This window comes from Oncorhynchus kisutch, linkage group LG9 (genome assembly GCF_002021735.2).
Source record: "Oncorhynchus kisutch isolate 150728-3 linkage group LG9, Okis_V2, whole genome shotgun sequence".
NCBI lineage: Eukaryota > Metazoa > Chordata > Actinopteri > Salmoniformes > Salmonidae > Oncorhynchus > Oncorhynchus kisutch.
The window spans coordinates 26,811,926-26,837,637 of NC_034182.2; the positions used below are offsets into that span (position 1 = coordinate 26,811,926).

Here is a 25,712-nt window from a genome sequence, read left to right on the forward strand (position 1 = left end):
ACTACTTCTCATGGTTTCACTTCACAGCCATGTTTTTTTTTTATTGTCTTTCTATTTTGTGTAACAATGACCTATAATTTCAAGTTTGTCGTGCTCAGGTCACGTAGTCTTTTGAGATTTTGAGCTCACGGGGCTTATCAGGAATGACTATCTGAGAGTCTAAACTATTTAGCCAAACTGGATGGGCAAGTTCATGGGTGGTTTTGTCATCTCTGTGTGTGTGTTTGTTGAGACATTCCTTCGTTCTCTGTCCTACATTAAAGCATGCCACACTTCCTAACTGGGTTTCAGTCACTCAGCCTCCCACTTCACACTTCTCTTCTCTGAAGCTAACTCAGGTAAGACAAACATAAATATTTAATATTTACGCATATACTGTATGCCATTAACGTATTACCTACTTTTTGTCATTTCAAGGTGGAAATGTTGGTAATATCTGGTAAAGACGTTGATCAATGAGATTTCAACCTTTATTCACCCACAAGTTTGTTGAATTCCCAATGTGTTATCACTATGCCTTCAACTATCTAAAAGCACAACCAAATTCCAATAGAAAAACAGTGTCTGATTTTTGATTTAGTTGTCATCTAAATGTGTTATCATATTGCTTCATCTAATATCAGAACCAAATGACCTGGATTCCAGTTGAGATTACATTAACAGTACATAATGCAAGTGATCAATGCTGTTTGAGATTCTGCTAGACTATTACTGTGCCTTTGGAAAGTATTTATACCCCTTGACCAATACCACATTTTGTTGTGTTAGAACCTGAATTCATAATGGAATAAATCAAAAGAATGTCTTACCCATCTACACACAATACCCCATAATGACAAAGTCAAAACATGCTTTAGAAATTGTTGCACAATTATTGAACTGAAACACACAAATATCTCACTCACGGTGCATTTGGGAAGTATTCAGACCCCTCGACTTTTTCAACATTTTGTTACAGCCTTATTCTAAAATTGATTAAATAGTTATTTTTCATCATCAATCTACACACAATACTCCATAATGACATAGCAAAAACAGTTTTTTAGAATTTCTTGCAAATGTATGTATACATTTTTTTTTAAATATAAGATTTACATACACTACCGGTCAAAAGTTTAAGAACACCTACTCATTCAAGGGTTTTTCTTTATTTTTACTATTCTCTACATTGTAGAATAATATAGGAAAACTAGGAAACAACACATATGGAATCATATAGTAACCAAAAAAGTCTGGGATCTGAATACTTTCCGAAGGCACTGTACATAAGCATTCACACCCCTGAGTCAATACTCTGTAGAAGCACCTTTGGCCGCGATTATAGCTGTGTGTCTTTCTGGGTAAGTCTCTAAGAGCTTTCCACATCTGCATTGTGCAATATTTGCCCATTACAACAACAAAAAATCAATTCTGTCAAATTGGTTGTTGATCATTGCTACACAACCATTTTCAGGTCTTGCCAAAGATCTTCAAGTAGATTTTAGTCAAAACTGTTAAGGCCACTCAGGAACATTCACTCTCTTCTTGGTAAGCAACTCCAGTGTAGATTTGGCCTTATGTTTTAGGATATTGTCCTGCTGAAAGGTGAATTCCACTCCCAGTATCTGGTGGAAAGCAGACAGCCTGGTTCTCCGCTAGGATTTTGCCTGTGCTTAGCTCCATTCTGTTTCATCCTTTAAAACCCAGTCCCCAGTCCTTAACGGTTACTAGCTTACACAACATGATGCAGCCACCACTATACTCGAAAATTTTAGGGTGTGTTACTCAGTAATGTGTTGTGTTGGATTTAACACTTTCTAACACTTTCTATTCAGGACAAAAGGTTAATTACTTTGCCACATTTTTTGCAGTATTACTTGCAGTATTAATTTTTTTGTCTGTACATGCTTCCTTATTTTCACTCTATCAACTAGGTTAATATTGTGTTGATCCATCCTCAGTGTTCTATCATAGCCATTAAACTCTGCAACTATGGTGAAATCCCTGAGCGGTTTCCTTCCTTTCCGGCAACTGGGTCAGGAAGAACGCCTGTATCTTTGTAGAGATTGGGTGTATTGATACACCATCCAAAGTGTAATTAATAACTTCACCATTCTCAAAGGGATATTCTGTGACTTAAGGAAATTAAATCAAACATTGTCACATGCGCCAAATACAACAAGAACCTTAACATGAAATATTTACTTACAAGCCCTTAACCAACAGTGCAGTTCAAGAAGAGTTAAGAAAATACTTGCAAAATAAACAAAAGTACTTAAAAATGTAACACCATAAAATAACAATAATGAGGCTATATACAGGTGATACCGGTACCGTTTCGTCAGTGTGCAGGAGGAACAGGTTAGTTGAGGTAATTTGCACATGTAGGTAGGGGTGAAGTGACTAGGGGGGAGGCTGGGGGGTCAATGTAAATAGTCCGGTGGCCATTTTATTCATTGTTCAGTAGTCTTATGGCTTGGGGGTAGAAGCTGTTAAGGGGCCTTTTGGTCCTAGACCTGGTGCTCCTGTACCGCTTGTCGTGCGGTCACAGAGGAAACAGTCTATGACTTTGGGGACTGGAGTCTGACAATTTAATGGGCTTTCCTCTAACACCACCTGTTATATAGGTACTGGATGGCAGGAACCTTGGCCCCAGTGATGTACTGGATCGTACGCACTACCCTCTAGCGCCTTACGGTCCTTTGCCGAGCAGTTGCCATACCACGTGGTGAGGCAACCGGGCAGGATGCTCTCGATGGTGCAGCTGTAGAACTTTGAGGATCTAGGGACCTGAGGGGGAATAGGTTTTGTTGTGTCCTCTTCACGACTGTCTTGGTGTGTTTGGACCATGATAGTTCGTTGGTGATGTGGACACCAAGGCACTTGAAACTCTCAACCCGCTCCACTACAGCACCGTCAATAGGGGCCTGTTCGACCCACCGTTTCCTGTAGACCACGATCAACTCCTTTGTCTTGCTCACGTTGAGGGAAAAGTTGTCCTGACACCACACTGCCAGTTCTCTGACCTCCCTATAGGCTCTCATATCGTTGCCGGTGATCCAGTCTTTACTTATAGACTTAAGGGGTTGAACACATTTCAGGTTTTCCTTTGTAAATATAAGTCCACTTTGACATTATGGGTTATTATGTATAAGCCAATGACAAATCTAAATTTAATTCAGCCTGTAAAATAACATTGAAAAAAGTCAAGGGGTATGAATACTTTCTGAAGGCAATGTATAGCGATTGTGAAGATCGTAACAAACATGCAACCTATGCATGCCATCTTGAACATGCACGCTTTTTATGATTACGTAAGACATTTGTTAAGGTAGGTTAATGTTACATATGCCTCTTGGAGGGGGAACGCAACACCCTGCTATAACTCAACTCCCTGGGGAGTGAAAAAAAGTATGTGGCCGTAGGTGCGGAGGAAGGACGACAGAGGCAGAGAAAAATGACCTTTTACAGGGAATTTATTATTCCTAACACGGTATTGTTGGGAAAAGGGCTGGACGGACCCAAAGCAAAGAAAGTTAAAGTTAAAGAGAACCCTCTCCTACCTTACCTGCCTACCCACTACTTACCTAATCTTTCAGCACCTCCTGGCATGCTAACCAAAATACAGGTGGTGGTCCGCCCAGATCTTACCTAGTGTGCGTAGACAGTAAATAATACGGGTTACGCATGCCCGCAGGCCTCTAGCCTAAACACTCCCAATGTGCATTCCCCTTCACCCCCAGGAACAAATAAAACAGAATAATTACTAACTTAAAGTGAAGAATTTCAACAATCAAAAACTCTAAGTCCTATTGGCATACACATACCTCAGAGAGCCGCTATAAAATACTTTTAACAAAACTGTTTCCTGAAATAGACACACATACAAACCCACAACAACACAGAAACGTAACAGCTAACCTCAAAATGTGGCCATGTATGTGTTACTTTGATGGAACTATCCAAGCAGAAGATCTCCTTAAAATGTTGATATTTGGTTGCATTGACAACCAAACACAATTCAAAAGTCAATCCAACATATTAATGATTAACTTGAAGATGACATTTAAAATCAACCAAAGCTTGAAGCCCTAGGCCTATATATATATTGTACATTTTTTGTTGAACCCTGGATGGAATACAAACAATGGCTGTTGATGACTTTGAATATGCTATATAGGCCTAAATAGTCTCATTGATGATATATGACTTATAACGTATGGTTACATTTCATTTGCTCTGTTAAACCTACCTTTTGGAATGATTTTGATAGCAATAGTGAATATAGTTATTAAGAGATCTCTCAAAAATCATTCAACAATCATTCTTGAGATAGCACATAGGTGACAAATATCAAAGCTAAGCAGAGCTGGGTTTAATTCAAACCCAGGATGGGAGACCCAATAAATAGCTGTAGATAGATCACCTCTCCAGTAGGAGGTGCTGCCTAGCCAATTGTCTTTTTCTGATACTGGATATAACGTTGAAGAATTTATATTGTTTCAAATGTACAAATTCAACATATTTTATACGCTGAAAATTAATTACAGTCATGACATAATCCTGTGGTTGAAATTCCACCATCAAAACAACAGTTTACATTGATTACTTTTTTCCAATCCAATGTATTTTCCACGTCACAATACATTGACAAATTACGTTGAAATGTAGACTAAACCAGTTTGTGCCCAGTGGGATATTACGGTATGTAATCGTAATTTACAGTTTACCTCAGACTATTATTGCTGCCATTTTCAAAGAAACAGTTATTAAACAAAACTATACAGTAAGCACTTAGCACTGGACTTTTGCGTGCTGAACATACAGCATTATGAAGAATTTCAACTCAGTTTGACTTCACAAACTATCTTGAAAACTATATAGCACTATTATTGTGGAGTGTGAAACATCCCCTCATACTAGTTTGCTGGTGGTGTGACTCCTGTCATAATTTTTTAAATTTAAATCCCCACAGACACCGCCACCATGTCAAAGAAGATGGTCATTCAGCAGCCCAATCACTTTGTTCAGGCCGTCACATCAAACCAATGGAGCTCCGAAATCTGTGACTGCACCCAGGATATGTCTTCGTGTAAGTGTGTGTGTGTGTGTGTGTGTGTGTGTGTGTGTGTGTGTGTGTGTGTGTGTGTGTGTGTGTGTGTGTGTGTGTGTGTGTGTGTGTGTGTGTGTGTGTGTGTGCGCATGCATGCTTGCATGTGTTCGTGTGCGTCTGTTACCACTCGATTCCATTCAATCGATAAACTATGCTTGTATCAATCGACAAAGAGAACATCCTGTTCACTGTGATTTCTTGTCCTCTATATCCTTCTATAGGTTGCTTTGCATTCTGGTGCTTCCCCTGTTTTGCCTGTATAACAGCAAAAGAGGCTGGGGAGTGTCTGTGTCTGCCTCTGCTAGACGGTTACAGCCTCATCCCCCCAGCCACCATGTCCATGAGGGTGGGCATGCGCAAGCGCTACGGCATCGAGGTACGGACACACAGAACCTCATGCTCTAGTCTATTCTCTGAAGCCTTGATGTTTGCTTTAGATGTATTTTACTGACTTAGCTTGGCATGTCTTATGACTAGAGCCCTGGGTTGTTCCTGACTGATCATATGATCTGACCAGGAAATACTCTGGGCCTTATAGTTATAGGCAATATGTACAGGTATGACTATTGGTGTAGATGTTGTATTATGGAAAAATGTTGTGTCCATAGAAATTAGGTATATTTCCCAGTTCCTTTGACACTGTTCTTGTGAATGTGTGTAATGTCTCGTAGTAGTCTACATCTATCAGTCCCTCCATCTCTCCAGTAATTCATGATGTTTCCCTCACCTTAGCCAACTTCTAATCTGATCTCAGAACTGTCCTAACCAGTTTTCTGTAACTTCTTGCTCAGGGAGTAGCCTGGGTACCAGTCTGTCTGCACTAACGTTCCACTCCTTGCACTCCCAGTCATGCCAAACAAGGAGTTGGAATGATAGCACAAACAGATTGGGGACCAGGCTAGTCGGGGAGTAATACATAATGTTCTGATGATGTCATAGTGCTGAACTAGTAGTGCAGATATTCTACCCCCTCTTTGTAATTGATTGACAAATGTAGCCAGTACTAACAGATCATTAATCAGGTGTAATGTGGAGTGTCTCTGTCTCTCCACTAATCTTAGATCAGTTATAATGTGTAACGATGTATCTCTGTCTCCTCCCTAACAGGGCACCATGTGTAATGACTGTGTCTATTCCTTCTTCTGCCTGCCCTGCACCTGGTGTCAAATGTCACGAGAGATGAAGACCCGCCTCCAACCCATCACTCTCATCAATGCACACACAAGATAAGGAAAGATCTCACTCGTTCTCATACTCCTCTTCATCATCACTGTCGCGTAGAGTAGGTCAGAAGGCAAACTGAAAAACCTCACCTCTATCAAATAAAAGGATGGTGGACCAGCAAAAGTACTTCTGTGCAAGGGTGTTTATTTACATAATGAATCTGGAAGAAAAACAACAGTACTGCCATCAAAAGTATAAGACAGCTTTTTAAAAAAATAAAAAAATAAAAAAAAGAGGAGGAAAAAATTCTAATTAATTTATAAAAAATATATTGGTGCCCCATCAACAGCTCAATCCAACATGCCCCCCTCCCCTTTAAACTGAAAGGGAGGCAGGTTTTGTAGGGGAAGCCCATCCCATCAGAAACTACCAAACAAATTAATTAAGCAATTACCATCATCAAAGCCTACATTTTCCCACTCAGCTAAACATCACGAATTATATACATTGCACATTTGCAATCTGTTTCTCATGATACAATATAACACATTTACAAAATCCCATTACTACTGACATGGTGTCTTCCAACATGTCCATTCACATGCACGAGCCATTCGGAACAGGCACTACAAAGCCAGTCCTATTGCCATAGCTCTGGTCCTTATCCCAACATACCCGGAAGCTACAGAGACGGAGAGAGGAATAGAAGCAAACAAACAGAGCGCTCATTCATAACATTGATAAGTACAATAAACGTTGCTTAACATGAACGCGTGTCTGTATATTATTTATACCATAACAAATTGTTACTGACGGGAGGTAAGACGAAAGTGTGTAATAAAGTGTGTAATGTAGGTACAAAGATGGCGAAGTTAACTGTCGAACCACATTGCTAACGTAGCTGATAACGGAGCCGGCGACGAGTGTATGTGTTCCAAACGCTGCCCGCGGCCAGTTGCGGACTTCTCTGTCACAGTCGCACACCACCATCATCATATATCCATCTTCATCATGGTCATTAGACTAATCATATTATATATCATAAGACATATGTGAATGAAATATCATACTTATCGTGGACTACACATTATAGCCTCAGTTGACTCACTCACTGGCACCAACCATCTCTGCAGCCCTCCACCAATCAGGCCTTTATGGTAGAGTGGCAGACTGAAGCCACTCCTCAGTAAAAGGCATATGACAGCTCGCTTGGAGTTTGCCAAAAGGCAGCTAAAGGACTCTCAGATCCTGAGATACAAGATTCTCTGGTCTGATGAATCAAAGTTTGAACTATTTGACCTGAATGCCAAGCATCATGTCTGGACAAAACCTGCCACCATCCCTATGGTGAAGCATGGTAGTGGCAGCATCATGCTGTGGGGATGTTTTTCAGGGGCAGGGACTGGGAGACTAGTCAGCATCGAGGCAAAATACAGAGTGATCCTTGATGAAAACCTACTGCAGAGTGCTTAGGACCTCAGACTGGGGTGAAGGTTCACCTTCCAACAGGACAATGAACCTAAGTACACAGCCATGACAATGCAGGAGTGGCTTCAGGACAAGTCTCTGAATGTCCTTGAGTGGCCCAGCCAGAGCCCGGACTTGAACCCGGTCGAACATCTCTGGAGAGACCTGAAAATAGCCATGCAGCAATCCTCCCCCATGTAACATGACAGAGCTTGAGAAGATCTACAGAGAAGAATCGACGAAACTCCCCAAAATACAGGTGTGCCAGGCTTGTAGCATCTCCCAAGAGTCGATGCTGTAATTGCTGCCAAAGGTGCTTCAACAAAGTAGGGTAAAGGGTCTGAATACTTATGTAAATGTAATATTTCCATTCCAGGTGATGCTGGTTGAGAGAATGCCAAGATTGTGCAAAGCTGTCATCAGGGCAAAAGGTGGCTACTTTGAGGATTCTCAAATATAAAATACATTGATTTGTTTAACACTTTTTTGGTTACTACATGATTCCATATGTGTTATTTCGTAGTTTTGATGTCTTCACTATTATTCTACAATGTAGAAAACATTAAAAATAAAGAAATATTGTGGAATGAGTAGGTGTGTCCAAACGTTTGACTGGTGCTGCATATATCTATCATGGCAGCCTACAATTCTGGTAGTGGGTAATGTTCAATCTAATGATAGATATCTATCTTATACTTGTTTACAGTATAAATGCATGTGTCTTTAATGGTAAGTAAAATATTAAAAGAAGAGTGCCTGTCTAGCCATTCTCAAAGATGTAAATACATTGAATACTGTATATCACAGACCCTCAGGATTTTGAATCATATGCAAACCAAACGCATGCAAAAAGCCACTCTCCATAATTGTGTTTGTAATCTGGAGGTAGGGATCACAAACCTGGATACAGCCAGGCAGAGTTGACCATTTCAGGTGAGTGTATTTTTTTTGAAAGAATCAGAATTAAAGAAAATGGGACTTGAATATTACTCACTACTATAATTATAGGATGCCATGATTTGTGGTTGATGGGGAGATTTATACAATTTAACATCAGGTCAATGGTGAATATCATGATAATGCACAGTATAGCTTATGATTTAGAAAGATATAGTTCCAAACACTGAGGTTTTGCCGTTTAAAGAGTGCACAGGGTAGCCTATTGGCTGCAAAGTGATGACTGAAAGATTGAAGTGTTTGTAAGATGTGATGAAGTGTTTGTAAGATGTGAATGAGAAATATTATTCAATAGGGGCCCAATTCTGATTTAGGAAATTTCTTTCGCATGCCTTTCCTACACAATTGTGGGTAGTTCGTATTCAGACTTACCTTACCTTAATCGCTGCCAAAGGTGCTTCAACAAATTACTGAGTAAAAGGTCTGAATACTTATGTGAATGTGATATTTAGATTTTTTCCTTCTAAAAACCTGTTTTTGCTTTGTCATTATGGGGTATTGTGTGTAGATTCATGAGGGAAAAAAATACATTTTAGTATAAGGCTGCAACTTAACAAAATATGGAAAAAGTCAAGGGGTCTGAATACTTTCCGAAGGCACTGTATCAACTGAAGGGAACTAACAGTAAATTGGCAGTTGAATATGTGCTGTTATTAGGCATATTGACGGTTGATACTGCTAGTGGCTAATAACATGACAGAAATAGGAAACAGAGAAAGTTAGTATAGCCTATCAAACACTCGAGAGTGCCCACCCCTGCAAGTTAAAAGGCCATACAATTTATATTCTGCATAATGGTACAGCATTTCATAAACTTTACTGTGGGAAAGTTGATATGTTGACATGCTTCAGTTTGCGTCTATATTACATTTGTCTCCAGCGACTATAAGGTAAAATATATCTCAAACAAAATGTCATTTATATTACAATTCCCTTATCCAAACAAATTGCTGATTTACCTAGCTCTTATCAATTACAGTGCATGGAGAAGCGTGTTATTTCCATCTGAAACAATAAAGTAGATGCTTTTCCTACTTTGAACCGGTTGGTTCGGGAAGACCATATTCATGGTTTCCTCATGCATAAAGGTGGTGGACTTATTAGGGAATTAAGTCAAGGTCAGACACACCTCCGCCACATCTTCATTTATTCGATCTCCCCCAAAACGAATAGCAGGTGAATAGCACGCTATTCTCATGCTTAAGTTTGATGTCAGAATATGCACAGAGAGAAAAGTGCATAAAAGGGGAATTACGTTCCATTTATGCACGCTTAAAACTCGGGTCTGAATCAGCACTCCTGAACAATAGAAGGAATTGCAGAGCCGTTAAAAAGCAAGTTGCAGCCAAGTAAAACGTATTTCATTTTTGACACAAGTTGGCATTGAGTTGCAGATAGAGCCAAAAGTTAGGAAAAAGTAACAGTCCATTGTTGTTGCTTGTTGTTCATGTTCTTCCTCCTCAGTCGAGCGGCTGGCCAGTCACCATGGCAACAAACGTGATAATCAACAACAACCAACAGTCTCAGCCTCCTCAGCCCTAGACACCAGCTCTAATAGCCAGTGGAGCACTGGCATCTGTGGCTGCTTCGACGAATTACAAGTCTGTGAGTCTGTCGGTCAGAGTTCAGTTTACATCTGTATTTCAGAATGTCTTATTAAAACATGGCATATTTTGAGACATCAACCTCTTGATACAACCACTCTTTATATTCCATGCATACAAAATAACTTCATAAAAACACAGCGCTACACGCTACTAATCACGGTGAGTTAGATACGTCTCCTATCAGTGCTAGCAGATCTTTTCTCTGCCCTGCACTCTCTCACCCCATCCTCAGGCTGTTTGCCTACTGGTGCTTCCCCTGTTTTGCCTACACCACCACCTCAAAGTTCGGAGAGTGTTTCTGTCTCCCCCTGATGGACATCTTAATGGGATTTACCCAGCTGGTAGGGGTGTCTTCCCGGACCCCTCGTGTCCATGTCCATGAAGGTGGCGGTGTACAACCGCTATGCCATTCATGTAGGTTAACAAATTGAGAGCTGTACTATTAGTCTGAACGCCTGAATGAAGATACTAAAGGGAGACTATCAGACTAAGTTTATGGACTTTGTGTAAGCGTGAGGCAGTGCATTCTCCACAGCACATGAGGGCTTATGTGGGCTTGTGCCTAATAATACAAATAATAATCATTTATTTAACTTATTTAGCACTTTTCAAAGAATCTCAAAGCGCTCCAAAGCACAAAAAAAGACAAGTAATTTAAAAAAACAACATCTGAGATGGACAGTCATTAAGTTCATGGCTTGAGTGGTCATCTGAGGTAGGTGGTCAAGCGAGAGAGAAAGTCCGGAGGTAGGCAGAAAGCACTCGCTGTCTCTGGCTTTTCCATAACAGAACTCAGTCACATGAAGTTTGAGCTTAGTTTTAGCAGTCAATGTAATCATACAGTATTCCAGGTTTGGTACCCTTTGCCTATACCTTATTGCAACAGTTTGTGACTAGAAACACTATAGAGTACTAAACATGACGCCTACAAGATCAAACGATAATGACTGTTTGAGATTATAGTATTTAAGTCATATGTCACTCTAAAGGGTGACATGATGGCGGACTGTGTGTACTCCACCTTTTGCAACATCTGCTCCTGGTGCAAGCTGGCCCGGGAGATCAAGAGACGCAGACAGACCATCACAGTCATCAGCGCCCAGTCCGCGATGCTGCCCGGTCAGAACATGGTGATGGCCTCCCAGCCTGGGGTCAATACATCTCAGACCACGGGTCATATCCTCTCAGCCTATAATCAACTCCACCCCTCAGGCAGTCTTGGCCACTAGGTTCAGGCAACCTTTGACCTTTGACCCTGCAAACACACCTCACGGGTTTAGCCACGCCCTCTGGTGGTAAAGCCAAGGTATCTACTCTTTCAACTCCTTAAAAAAATTATGCTCCCAATATATGTCAATCCCCCAATGCAGATGGAAATGAGTTAAATGGAGATTATGTAAGTGTTAATTATGAAAACATATAAATAGCTTTAACCATAGAATACATTTAAATACCATAGCCTGTAGCACTCACACTATGTCATTTAATGAACCTTTATTAACCTTTATTTAACTGGGCAAGTCAGTTAAGAACAAATTCTTATTTACAATGATGGCCTAGCACCATTCTAAGCAAGCCTGTGATGACTTATTCTTACTACAGTTTAGCGTCTCTGTTAACTTAAGAGCCAGGCAGTTGTTAATGTCGTTGGATAAGGCCAGCAGAGCAAGTTAGAGGGGGAGGTTGTAGCCCTCTGATACGACTGTGGTAAGTCACAGTGACTCATGTGCTGTGATTTTAATCATCGTTAAAGCTCACGTTTATTTTCCTTCTGCTGTGTCCTCCCTCCCTCCCTCTCCGTCCCTTCCTCCCTCATTTGACATTTTAGTCAGATTTACAATTAGCGCATTCATCTTAACATAGGTGAGACAACCACATATCACAGTCGTAGCAAGTACATTTTCAGTCAATAAAGTACTATAGTTATCCTCAAAGTCAGTGTTGGTAGGAAAAGGAGGGTGGGAGGCCCTGTGAGATTTATTCCAGATACTCATTGAAGAGATTGGGTTTTATACATTTTCGGAAGATGGTTGGGGACTCCGCTGTCCAGACGATAGGGGGAAGCTTGTTCCACCATTGGTGTGTCAGGACTGAGAAGTTTTAACTGGGCTGAGCAGGAGCTGACCCCCTGTAAGGGTAGAACGGCCAAGAGACCAGAAATGGCAGAATGGAGTGCACAGGTTGGGGTATAGGGTTTGAGCATAGTGTGCTGTCTCGCTCGCTCTCAATTCCATTCTCTCTCTCTCTGTCTTTCTCTCTCACCCTCCCTCTCTCCCTTCTCCCTCTGACTTTCCAAAACATAAAAGGACATTGCTGTACATTAGTGAAGGGAAGAGTCCATCTAATGTCAAATGGATTTATTGTCAAATACATTTTTATCAAAACATTATCTATACCAAAGACTACCATGTGTTAATGTGAAAAAGAAAATGTTACTTTGCCTGCAACTTGTATATTTGTTGTTAAACAAAATAAACAATTGTTCGCTAAACAACTCTAAACTATTATTCTCCTGTTTCTGAAAATTTGACAATACAAAAAAAATGTAAGAGAGACTGCGCTTAAAACGGCCTACGAAGCATCATTATGAGTCAGAAACATGTATTCTAGTGTTAAAATTTACTACAAAGTGTAAATAGGATAATTTTGGTCATCAAGTCAGTTTACTCCAAAACTGAGTTTGGAACCGGTGTGTCACAAAAAGTAAATTAAGGTTGGGTTTGGATTACAAAATCAACAAATCGTGCTTCCTTTTGCCATTCTCCACGTGCAAATCGTCCTTCCGCTTCCCTTCATCGACCCGGTCGGGGGACTGAAAATACCTATACACGTTTGATCATGCGTGGCTGTGGTAACTAGTGGAAACCAAAGTTCTAAAGTTTGCATGCCCTGCCAATGGACCTTAGTACCAAAGATTTGTATAACTAGTCTCATTGTTCTAGCTGTGCTAGTTAGTACTCGTAGCCTAGTATGCTGAATAGGTGGTTGGAGTTTGTCGCTCCCCAAGTCTGCACCAGTAACGCTAGCTTGGTGTGCATATAACTATAGATACTGGAACATCATGTCCTAGCTAGCTGGTGTAATTTAGCCAAGGACTGTATATAACATTCTTGCTGGTTATGTAGTTAACGTTAGCTATCTGTTGATAGAGTGAGGCAGGCTAGCTAATATTTTGGCTACCATTAACGTAGTTAGTTAGTTGGATAACTAACTAGCTACCTCATGACAATTTATCATTTGATAACGCTAGCAAGGCAGGCTAGCTAACTGTTACCCTACTACAAGTCGGATTTGCAAGTCAGTTTGTAGCTCATACAAGTGTATTCTGTATTGTTTAAATAATGGATTCAGCTATGATAGTAGCTAATTTATTTCTAAGTCTGACTAATACAATGAACTAGGAACAACAAACCGTCACCGGCCTGAATCTAATCCAATCTGGAGCTAGTCAGTCGACATCTGTAAAGCATAAAATTAACTTGACCAGAGGTACTGCCCTGATGACACAGACAGCTTCATCAACAATGTAATGTGTGTTGTGTGAAAAGTTGTAATTCCCCAAGTTTGATAAACTAGTAGGTCAAGGTTAATTACCCAGCTAAGCAGATACAAGTAGTAAGTCATTTTGGTTGTGAAGTGCATTATCGAAAAGCTTTGTGCTTTCCTGATAATAATTGACCACTTGGCTGTCCCTTGTATTACCGGCGCTCCCAGTCACCACCACCTCATAAGATGAGGAAGTACATTGTTGTTTATGAGAAATGTCCAGTTTGCAGCCGAACATGCAACATAGAGAAGACCAGCAAACGGACCCTCAGCATCATGCAGACATGCCCTCGCTGTGAGCATTCCTATAAATGGTCAAAGGTCAAAACCGTTTAGAGTTTTGTCCCTATTCACCTTCATAACTTAGCCTGGTGGAACCAACCGGATCGCTGCATTTGCCATTCTATTTCACTTCACATATGATATCGGAAGTGAAATTGAAAGGTGAATGCAGCGATCAGGTTGGTTCCACCATGCTAATCATAACTGCCATTGATAGGGGTTGTTTTTATCTGACCTGTTCAAACCTCAGTATATGTTTGTTTCTCAGATATATAACCTATCCTAACTTCCGTTGGTAATATAACCGTGACTGTGTGTGTGTTCACAGAAACATGTATGGAGTCAGCACATGGAGACTTTCAAGATGAAGTCCAGACTGATAGACAGGCTTGATACTGATGTCTGAATTGGGGAGAGAGGCCTGGCACTTGGCATTACAATCTTACTAGACACACATTTTACATGTATTTTTTTAAATGATTGAATGCAATGTTATCAGTCAATATTGGGTGGGACAAACCCTGTGTGCTCTGCACCAGGATCTGGAAACTCCTATTGTATACGGGACACCACACAGGACACCACGTTTGCCAAGGTCGCCCCAATTCCACTAGACCAAATGCAGATAATCACAGTATCTGTATCGGCTGGGAATGACAATGAAAGGTGCACATTGTTATATTAGCAGAACCCTGATTCTACGGTATTATGTGAAGCGCTGTTTATTTTACATGGACCTGTTAATTCATTTGAAAGTTGTCAAAACATTAGTTTAGAATATCTGCATAAATTCAGCAATTGCATTCTTCTCATATTACTCTGTAGGCTACTGAACTATTCAAAGGCGGCAGGTTGAGCGTTGGACTAGTAACCAAAAGGTTGCAAGATCGAATCCCCGAGCAGACAAGGTAAAAATCTGTCATTCTGCCCCTAAACAAGGCAGTTAACCCACTGTTTCTAGGCCATCATTGAAAATAAGAATTTGATCTTAACTGACTTGCCTAGTTAAATAAAACATTTAAAAAGCGTACTCTGTCATCTCTCCATACTGTAGCCTGTAGTTATTGGGCAAGGATCTGACTATCATCAATGTGATGACTGCTATTTATCAGATAATTACCCACTACGTTTAATGATTACTCAATTAAATGAATCATGTAACAATTAACTCATTAGGAATTTGGGGCACCAGGGGAAAAGTTATTTACTGAGTTACTATCTCCCAACTTAAACTCTAAAGATGATCTCTTACATCCATAACAGTCAATTATTAATTATCAGTCTCATTCTGAACGTTGTTGACTTCGTAAATCTGCATGAACCCTAAGTGACGAATCAGCAATACACAAATTGGCTTACTTATTTATTTACTAACTAAGTAAATAATCACACAGATATACATAAACACACACACACACACACACTGTATAGGTTATTGATTTTCTAACATAATGCAATATGACGGCTTGTTACACAATGAAAAGGGGGTGGGGAAAGATAAAGAGCGGGAGAGACTTAGTGTGGACTTATCTTACATACATTTGGAAACTACGATCACCGTAAAAATGAATATTTAGCACCCTAACAACCGCTCATTCAGATACGAAATGCAACATATATTTATTTACATGTAGATAGATGTCTTTCTCTGTCGTCTCTGTTGAAACCACTCGATCTGTCTATGGGCAGTAGTTTGATGTAAGTCTCTAGTTGTCCACCAGAGGTCACAATGTCCTTAGTTGTAGGCTTCTTTGTCTTGGAGTGTTCTTAGAATGGATAACTCCAGGTGTACCACACTGTGGTGAGAGGGATCTGTTCTTCCCTCCCTTCTTTGGTCAATTGTCCTAGACTACTTTACATACCCAGCTGCAGACTTTGAATGTTTGGTCTAGTCTTCACCTTCTTCACTCGTCGAGAGTTTCAGCGGGTCTTACCATTTTCTGGTCTTGTAGTTTTAACCATTTCAACATGTGGACCACGTCTTTACATTCTTTGGTCGAATGTAAATTTCGTTACAAAGGGTTTTATACTCGGGTAGAAAGGGGGCGGTCTATCGCGCCAACACAATGTCTGTGCTCACTTGGGTGTGGCCACTGACTGAGCATAGGTTTACATGGAAAACAATTATCTAATTTTAGAAGGCTGGAATCACATTATCTTCACAAAAGTATTCTTATACTTAATCATTTATTTTATACAACATTTAGATGCGAATCTGATAACTAGGATGTGTACACTTTCAGAGTTACCGTTATCTTGTTATCCAATCCTTAATGACATCACTATTGTTTAGATCCCCACAACCATTCCAAACGTTTGGATTTCAAAACTAATGTTCCAATGTCCAATCTTTTGAAGTTAGAGTTCTCTACACACAGCACATTCCTTTGTTGGATACTGAGAGGCAGAAAGTTAGAAACCATTTATGACCGGTTAAGTCAAAACTGGGCCAACTCCCTCAGGAGACGGGGGTCTGGCTATCTTCAAACCTTTGCCTAGCCGGCACCTTTGCACCTCAGCAAGGAGAGAGACTCATGACAGCTCTGACAGATGGGTGTGTCCTGGTGGTGGCGCTCAAGAAACACCCACATCAAACCACACCCCCCAAGCCAACTCATGTTTGGCTTCTGTCATGGCTGCCAGCATTTTTGGAGGAGCAAGCCAATGAATGAGTCCAACTCAGCGGGTGCAGTTCCCCTTTAAGGCAATATAGAAGTCTTACAAGACATTACATTGTTAGACAATCAAAATCTACAGAGTATTTCATCATATGGAAAAGAAGTAGCACATGTCCTCCACGCGCTGCCTCGCGCACCTGCAGCCGCAGGACGTTGTCAAACTGGTCGAAGAGGAGCAGCAGGTCCAGCACAGGGACCCCGTGGTAGATGGCCTCATACAGGCCTTTGGTGCCTCAAAGACCTCCTGGGCCTTTGGTGCCCAGGAGGTCTTTCTGGGGGAGCCAGTACAGCAGCAGGGTGTTGTTCTCCAGGGAAAAGGGTTGTTCTCCCAGGAACCTCAACACCACCTTATGGGGCTGCTGGGCGAATACTTGGTCCACTACCTCCTTAGGCAGGGCAGACACTATTATTCCCAGAGACATGACCACCACCCTGTGCTTCCCAGAGCTCTGCATGTAGGCCTCTATGTCAGCAGGGAGCGGCCAAGCTGGACAGCACTGGAAGCCCCCCACATAGACCACGTTGGGCATGGTGGGCCGCAGGAACTCAAAGTCCACCCTCAGCAAGTTCAAATCCCCGAGCTGACAAGGTACAAAATCTGTCGTTCTGCCCTTGAACAGGCAGTTAACCCACTGTTCCTAGGCCGTCATTGAAAATAAGAATTTGTTCTTAACTGACTTGCCTAGTAAAATAAAGGTTAATTAAAAAATCAGCCATACGTTCGCCAAGCGCGGCATGGAGTCCAGGTCAGCACCAGGGGGGAAGTGATGTTGGATAAGGCTTGTATATGCAGGGTTATTTATTAAATATTGCTCCACTAAACATAGACATAATGCAACCCATTCCTGGTTCTCTAAAGGAAGTCCATGTGGTTGGAGAGCTCTGGGCCCGCGCGGGGAAAGGGTGAAGGTGAAGTGGCCCTCTCAAGCAACCATAGCAGGTTGAAGAACAGAGGCAGACCGAGCACATTGGCCAGAATGACCCCTATGGGCAGACCAGGGTCAGTCAGCACCAGGTCAAACCGGGCGTTCCAGAGCAAAGCCATGAACACCGATCATCAAATATGGTGGCGGCCGCTCTGGCGCAGATCTCGTGGGCCGTTGGCTGCGTGGAAGTGATCCAGTACTGCTTGCGGAAGGAGCGCAGGCAGGGTGGCAGGGACCGGACTCCCAGAATCCTTTGCATTATCTTGTCATAGTAGCTCTTGCCCACCTCGTCCTCCAACATGTGGACGGTGACGGAGGTGTACGGAGGGGAATTCTGGGGGATGTACCAGCTCTTGGCGGAGCGCAGCACGGTGACCTGGGACCTCATGAGTGTAGCTTCCGTCTACCATCCAAGATTTACCCACCGCAGGCGCTACCGTGGCAACTGTTGCCAGGCGATAGGAGCAGGAAGTAAAGGGCAGCCACAAAAGGAGTAGTCACTCCTTTTGGGGGAACCAGCCTGATCGCTGCGAATGGCTCCACCAGGCTAGGAGAATCATACAACAGATATGGAATTGATAAAGGAGGAGCAAACCCACAAAACAAATACAAAATGAGTGTAAGCCAGAGCCAGCTCTGGTGTGAGCTAATGTGATTTACAGGTAACTTCCAAGATAAAGGAAATACCAAGGTTTAGCTTTAGAGCATTTATTAGTCACACGCACAGGGTTGCAGATGTAAATGCAGGGTAGAGTGAACATCTTAAGCGTTGAGCTCCTACAGTGCGGGTCAAAGGGATGTAAATTGAACAGAAAAAACAATAATTTGAATGGATGGAATGAATGTGTCTTAATAGGGTGTTGAACCACCACGAGCCAGAACAGCTTCAACGCGCCTTCGCAAAGATTCTACAAATGTCTGGAACTCAAACAACATTCTTCGACGCAAAATGTAATAATTTGGTGTTTTGTTGATGGTGGTGGAAAACGCTGTTTAGGGAGCCGCTCCAGAATCCCCTTAAGTCTTCAATTGGGTTGAGATCTGGTGACTGAGACGGCCATGGCATCATTTTCATGTTCAACAAACCAGTCAGTGACCACTCGTACCTTGTGGATGGGGGCATTGCCATCCATAGACACGGTAGCCAAAAAATAATTGCCTGCCAAGCATTTTATACATGACCCTAAGCATGATGGGATGTTCATTTCTAACTTAACTCAGGAACCACACCTGTGTAGAAGCACCTGCTTTCAATATACTTTGTATCCCTCATTTACTCAAGGGTTTCTTTTTATTTTGGCAGTTACCTGTAGATTGCTATAGTACTTCTGGATTAAACTACAATATGTACAAAAGCAACTGAGGTACTGTCTCAGCCCAACTTCATTGTGTCCATTGTGAACTTCAGTTGAATTAACCTTAATAACATTATCATGGTAACACAGTTAAGGCGATTATGGTGGAAATCCCTACAGACGGGCTATTGTAACCTATTGGTTTGGTAGAGAGGCAGGGGACTGGAATAATGAGGCCCATTGGATGCTAAAACGTGACATGGAAGGCTATAGCATATATAGATTTATAAAGTTAAACTAACAGGAGAAACTATAAATTGATCAATCACCACACATACATATCACCAAACATACATAAGCTCTGTTCTTTGCAGAGTGCAAGCTAGTGTCGCATTGTTATATTTGCATTGACTGAGGTGCAGTTGACTTGAATATAGAGTAGCAGACTTTTGGGAAAGTCCAGAACGTTTCACCTATGTCATGTTGGGTCGAACTAAGTAATTAGAGTGATTGCACATAGATTTCGGATGCTGTAGGTAACGTATCACTCTTCTGTCCCTGGCTGAAGTGTCTTTGTGCAAAAGGCCTGCTATGAGGCCTGTTGCTGTGCGCAACGTAGTCCGCTATGACAGGACTAGTAAAGGTCCCGTGCATAACTTTAGTGAAAAAAAAAGTTTTACAAAATTATTAAAAAGTATATTTTTTATATTTTTCAGGGGGTGCTGCAGCGGCTATGCCCGAGCCGACTAGGTGCTAAAACCTGTCGATGTGCCCTTGATCACGACACTTAACACTAATCGCTCCTGTAAGTCGCTCTGGATAAGAGTGTCTGCAAAATAACTCCAAGAGCTCGACTCCACTCACTGCTGCGCTCCGCCATGAGCTGGTACATTCCCCACAATTCCCCTTTCTACACCTCAGTGACCCTGAACCCTGCTCCTCCTCCGGCTGGGCGGGGGACCTCGGTTCTGACTTCAACACCGTCCTGATCCAGTGCTCTCTGTAACTCTGCAGGGGGTTACCTGTCCACCGCCTCCTGGAGTAGCAGAAGGACACGGCGGTCATGTTGATTATGTTTCATGGTGGGGCACTCAACATGATCTATGCCATCTTGGATGACTCGACCCTTGTCGCCAAACTGAGGGAGTCTAGATTCTACCTGATGTTACTGATCCTGCCTTCCCTGCTAGGGGGCTCCTGGCCCAATACCTGGACCTGCCCATGGTTTATAACATCCACTGGCTCAACGCTGGTGAGGCCCCCATGATCGTCGCCCCCACACCGCCGTCCTATGTCGCCATGTACAATTAACTGTTCAGTGACACAATGGACTTCCTGCAGAGGACAGAGAACTTCCTGCGGTGCCTGGTCATGCTCTTCGAGGAGTGCCTGGTCATCCTGCCTCTCTATGTCGACCTCCTCCGACATCACTTCCCCCCGATGCTGAACTGATCTCCATGCAGCGCTCGGCGGACGAGTGGCTGATGAGGGTGGACTTTGTCTTTGAGTTACCGAGTCCCACCATGCCCAACGTGGTCTATGTGGGGGGCTTGGAGGCCTGCATGCAGAGCTCTGGGGAGCACGGGGTCATGGTGATGTCTCTGGGAACGCTGGTGTCTGCCCTGCCTAAGGAGGTAGTGACCGAGGTAGTGGCCCAAGCCTTCGCCCAGCTGCCTCACAAGGTGGTGTGGAGTTTCTTGGGAGAAAGACCCTCTTTCCTGTGAAACAACACCTTGCTGCTGGACTGGCTCCCTCTGAGCAATGTCCTGGGCCACCCTAACACCTGCTTCTTCGTGGCTCACGGAGGCACCAGCGGCCTGTATGAGGTCATATACCACTGGATCCCTGTGCTGGGCCTGCCACTCCTCTTTGACCAGTTTGACAACGCCCTGCGGCTGCAGGTGCGCAGGGCGACCCAGATGTGAAGTGGTAGGCCATACAAGCTCACAGAACAGGATCGCAGAGTGCTGAAGTGTGTAAATATCACCTGTCCTCGGTTGCAACACTCACTACCGAGTTCCAAACTGCCTTTGTAGGCAATGTCAGCACAATAACTGTTTGTCAGGAGCTTCATGAAATGGGTTTCCATGGCCGAGCAGCCGCACACAAGCCTAAGATCGCCATGCGCAATGCCAAGCATTGGCTGGAGTGGTGTAAAGCTCACTGCCTTTGGACTCAGGAGCAGTGGAAATGCGTTCTCTGGAGTGATGAATCACGATTCACCATCTGGCAGTCCGACGGACGAATCTGAGTTTACCAGGAGAATGCTACCTGCCCAACTGCATAGTGCCAACTGTAAAGTTTGGTTGAGGAGGAATAATGTTCTAGGGCTGTTTTTCATGGTTCGAGCTCAGCCCTTAGGTCCAGTGAAGGGAAATCTTAATGCTTCCAAATTTGTGGCAACAGTTTGGGGAAGGGCCTTCCCTGTTTCAGCATGATAATTCCCCTGTGCACAAAGCGAGGTCCATACAGAAATGGATTGTTGCGATCGGTGTGGAAGAACTTGACTGGCCTGCATAGAGCCCCGACCTCAACCCCATCGAACACCTTTGGGATGAATTGGAACGCGGCTGCGAGCCAGGCCTAATTGCCCAACATCAGTGCCAGACCTCACTGATGCTCTCGTGACTGAATGGAAGTCCCTGCAGCAATGTTCCAACATCTAGTGAATATCCTTCCCAGAAGAGTGGAGGCTGTTATAGCATCAAAGGGGGGACCGACGCCATATTAATGCCCATGATTTTGGAATGAGATGTTCGACCAGCACGTGCCCACATACTTTTGGTGATAGAGTGTATTTAAGATTTTGTACATATGACTATCAATTGCCAATTTGCTGTCAACAATGACACAAATGGCTGAAACAAACCATAATGAGAAAGGACTTGAACATTTCCCAGGACATATCTGATATGGGCAGAAAGCTTAAATTCTTGTTAATCTAACTGCACTGTCCAATTTACAGTAGCTATTACAGTGAAAGAAGACCATGCTATTGTTTGAGGAGTGCACAATTATGAACTTGACAATGTATTAATTAAACAATGAGGCACATTTGGGCAGTCTTGATACAATATTTTGAACAGATATGCAATGGTTCATTGGATCAGTCCAACACTTTACACATACATGGCTGCCATCTAGTGTCCAAAATCTAAATAGCACCTGGGCTGGAATAATACAATATGGTCTTTCTCTTGCATTTCAAAGATGATGGTACAAAAAAAAACGCATGTTTTTTTTCTTTGTATTATCTTTTACCAGATCTAATGTGTTTTATTCTCCTACATTCATTTCACATTTCCACAAACTTCAAAGTGTTTCCTTTAAAATGGTATCAAGGTTATGGTATCAAGGGTATGTCATTTTAGGCGAAAACTGAACTAAAGGGGCAGATCCTTAAGAGGGTTAAAAAAAATTTTTTTATGAAAACAAAAAAAAAAAAAACAATAGCGAGGCTATATACATGGGGTACCGGTACAGAGTCAATGTGCGGTGGCACCGGTTAGTCGAGGTAATTGAGGTAATATGTACATGTAGGTAGAGTTAAAGTGACCAGTCATAAATAATAAACAGTGTAATAGAGGGGTCTGGGTAGCCCTTTGATTAGCTGTTCAGGAGTCTTATGGCTTATGGCTTGGGGGTAGAAGCTGTTAAGAAGCCTTTTGGACTTAGAAGGGCAGTGATTGGTAGATGGGTAACAATAACAAATCAGACATTGAATATCTCTTTAAGCATGGTCAAGAAAATAATTATGCTGCGGGGGATGAATTAAACCACCCAGACACATCAAAGATACGGTCGTCCTTCTAAACTGAGCTACAGGACAGGAAGGAAACTGCTTAGGGATGTCACCATGAATCAAATGGTAATTTCAAAACAGCTAAAGAGTTCAATGGCTGTGATCAACAAAATTGTAACAACTGGGCACAGACCACGTCATTTCAACATAAACATAACATAATTGGGTAATATTTAGTTGAGACTCAAAAAGACAGCCAAAAGTTTACAATGTGTTATCACTATGCTTTCAACCATCTAAAAGCACATCCAAATTCCAATGGAAAAACTATGTCAGATTTTAGGTTTAGTTGTCACTCAAGTGTCTATCACAGTGCTTGCAACTATGTAAAAGCACAGCAAAGTTCAAATGGGAATACAATGTTAGATATTTTGTTTACTTATACAACAAATTAATGTATTATCACTGTGCTTCATCTAATAGCAGACCCATATGACCTGGATTGCAGTTTTAATTACATTAAAAGTATATGATGCAAGTGATCAATGCTGTTCAAGATTCTGACAGATTATTATAGCAATTGTGAAGATCTCCACAGACGTGCAAAGACCTATGCATGCTATCTTGAACATGCAAATTTTATATAATTACACAAGATGAAAATGTATAGTTACAGTAACCTCAAAATGGGTAACACAACCAATGACACATTTTGAGGTTACTGTAACTATACATTTCATCTTGTGTAATTATATAAAGTTTGAATGTTGAATTGAATTGAATTGAGTTGAATGTTACATTCATTTGTAAGGTAGCCTAATACAACCAAATATCAACATTTAAAGGAAATGTACAGTGTCGACTGCTTGGATATTTCCATCGGAGTCATTGGCTTAATTCTATTCTTTAACTTTTATTTTTGGTTGAGTTGGAGATGTGAATCCAACATATCATTTAATAACCTGTCAACAAAAGTGATATTGAATTGTGTTTCATTGTCAACGCAACCAGATATCAACATTTGAAGGAGATTTATCTTCTGCTTGGATAGTTCCATCTGTGCCTCTGACTAAATCTAGTCTAATAATTAAAGTCTCCACCTTAACCAAAAATCTAAGTTAAAAGAATAGGACTAAATCACTTTAAATGCACTTTCAATAATGTTTTATTGCGTTGACAACCAAACACAATTCAAAATAATTACATTTGAAATCAGCCAGAGCTTGTAACCCTAGGCCTATTGTATTGTCCCCCCCAATTTTTTTTAAATATAAACAATAGCTGTTGACTGCAAATGTTATATAGGCCTAAATAGTATTATTGATATGAGTGATAAAGTATGGTCGCATTTAATTTGCTCTGTTAAACCTACCCCTTGGAATGACTTCAATAGCAACATTTTAAGTGGAGATCTCTCTTTTTAAGTGGAGATCTCTCTTTTTAAGTGGAGATCTCTCAACAATCACTCTCACAATTGCACATTGGCAATAGTAGTTACAAATATCAAAGCTGGGATTAGTTAAAAAACCTGTATGGGAGACCAAAAGGTTGCTGTAGATAGATCAACTCTCCAGTAGGAGGTGCTGCCCAGCCTATAGTTATGTTTTCTGATAGTGGATATAATGTTGAAGATCTGACGTTGTTTCTAAGGAACAAATTCTACATATTTTATACAAGGTTTTTCAATGTGGAAAATTGGTTACCATGATGACATAATACTGTGGTTGAAATTTCACTCTCAAAAAAACAGTATGACTTTTTTCAAATCCAATGTATTTACCACGTAGATTCCACGTCACAATATGTTGACAAATTACGTTGAAACAACTAGTTTGTCCGCAGTGGGTAGTAACCAATGTTCCCTCTTTGTTTTCTGCACTGAGCAAATTTCAGGTCTTCAACTTCAACTTTGTGATAATTCTGTGCAACTTCCAGCGCGTTTACTGTGAACACTGAGGCTGTACTTGCTTTAAGTAACAGTTGTAACAGTGGCCAAGTAGGCTTCTGTGGGTATTTGATCATAATATAGGCCTACCAGAGTGGCCTACCATCAAAAGCAATGGAGAAAATGCATCACATCACATGGAAATAGCTGTTCTATCATTCAGTCTACAGTAGCAGCCAATGTGTGGTGTTCAATGTAGGCCTACATTCGATGAGACTTTTGAAAAAAACATGCAGGGCTTGAGATTATTAACCTGTTTACATACTTGTCCTTCAGGCCTACTGCAGCTTTGATTGATTATGCCACACCGGTCTGTGTAGTGTGGGCTGAGTCATGCTCAACAGAGTCCTACTCTGATGCATCCTGTCTACAACAAAATCTCTTTCATAGTTTGTTTTGTTTCGACATGTTGCATTGAAAGTGGCTAATGTTGCGTTGATTCGATCATAATTGCCACAGTAAAGGGAAACGTTGATAGTGTTAACTTACATGGAAAACTCTAGAAAGTTGAGTGAAGTTCAACTTGGTACTTCTCTCCGTGGGCTACTGGGCGCCGGCACGCAGTTTAGAGTGAACATTGGTAGCTCAACTTCGAGTCTCATAGCAAAGGGTCTGAATACTTATGTAAATACGGTATTTCTGTTTCTAAAAACCTGTTTTCGCTTTGTCATTATGGGGTATTGTGTGTAGATTGATGATCATTTTTTTCAATGCATTTTAGAATAAGGCGGTAAACGTAACAAAATGTGGAAAAAAGTCAAGGAGTCTGAATACATTAAAATATATTGTATTAGTGTTTTATTTCTCATTCATCTTTAAAAGTTACATTATAGAGTATTTAGTATAGATCGTTGACAAAAAAATGAAATTAATGTCACGCCCTGACCTTAGAGATCCTTTTTATGTCTCTATTTGGTTTGGTCAAGGTGTGATTTGGGGTGGGTATTCTATGTTCTATTATTTGTATTTCTATGTTTTGGCCTGGTAGGGTTCTCAATCAGGGACAGCTGT

The 25,712-nt window shown here is 41.6% G+C and overlaps 1 protein-coding gene, 1 long non-coding RNA gene and 2 pseudogenes across 2 annotated transcripts; 3 read left to right on the plus strand and 1 right to left on the minus strand.

Moving 5' to 3' along the window:
* Window positions 1-207: 207 nt before the first annotated feature.
* On the plus strand, window positions 208-7,026 carry LOC109879337 (cornifelin homolog B). Its single transcript, XM_020471508.2, has 4 exons — window positions 208-338; window positions 4,955-5,071; window positions 5,314-5,468; window positions 6,200-7,026. The coding sequence occupies exons 2-4, from the start codon at window positions 4,966-4,968 to the stop codon at window positions 6,320-6,322; spliced, it is 384 nt and encodes a 127-aa protein (XP_020327097.1). The 5' UTR covers window positions 208-338; window positions 4,955-4,965; the 3' UTR covers window positions 6,323-7,026.
* Window positions 7,027-13,051: 6,025 nt separating this feature from the next.
* LOC109879352 (uncharacterized) lies at window positions 13,052-15,066 on the plus strand. The gene is made up of 3 exons (XR_002253517.2): window positions 13,052-13,138; window positions 14,002-14,128; window positions 14,444-15,066. It is a non-coding gene; the product is annotated as an uncharacterized LOC109879352 (long non-coding RNA).
* Window positions 15,067-16,444: 1,378 nt separating this feature from the next.
* Window positions 16,445-18,107, minus strand: LOC109879305 (UDP-glucuronosyltransferase 2A1-like; annotated as a pseudogene).
* LOC109879306 (UDP-glucuronosyltransferase 1-2-like) lies at window positions 18,106-20,939 on the plus strand (annotated as a pseudogene).
* The last annotated feature ends 4,773 nt before the right edge of the window (window positions 20,940-25,712 follow it).

Excerpts from the sequence above, each read along its gene's own strand:
- LOC109879337 (XM_020471508.2), top strand. The coding sequence starts at position 4,966 with ATGTCAAAGAAGATGGTCATTCAGCAGCCCAATCACTTTGTTCAGGCC. Across the intron at positions 5,072-5,313 it reads CACCCAGGATATGTCTTCGT|GTTGCTTTGCATTCTGGTGC; the intron begins GTAAGTGTGTGT and ends ATCCTTCTATAG. Across the intron at positions 5,469-6,199 it reads GCAAGCGCTACGGCATCGAG|GGCACCATGTGTAATGACTG; the intron begins GTACGGACACAC and ends CCTCCCTAACAG.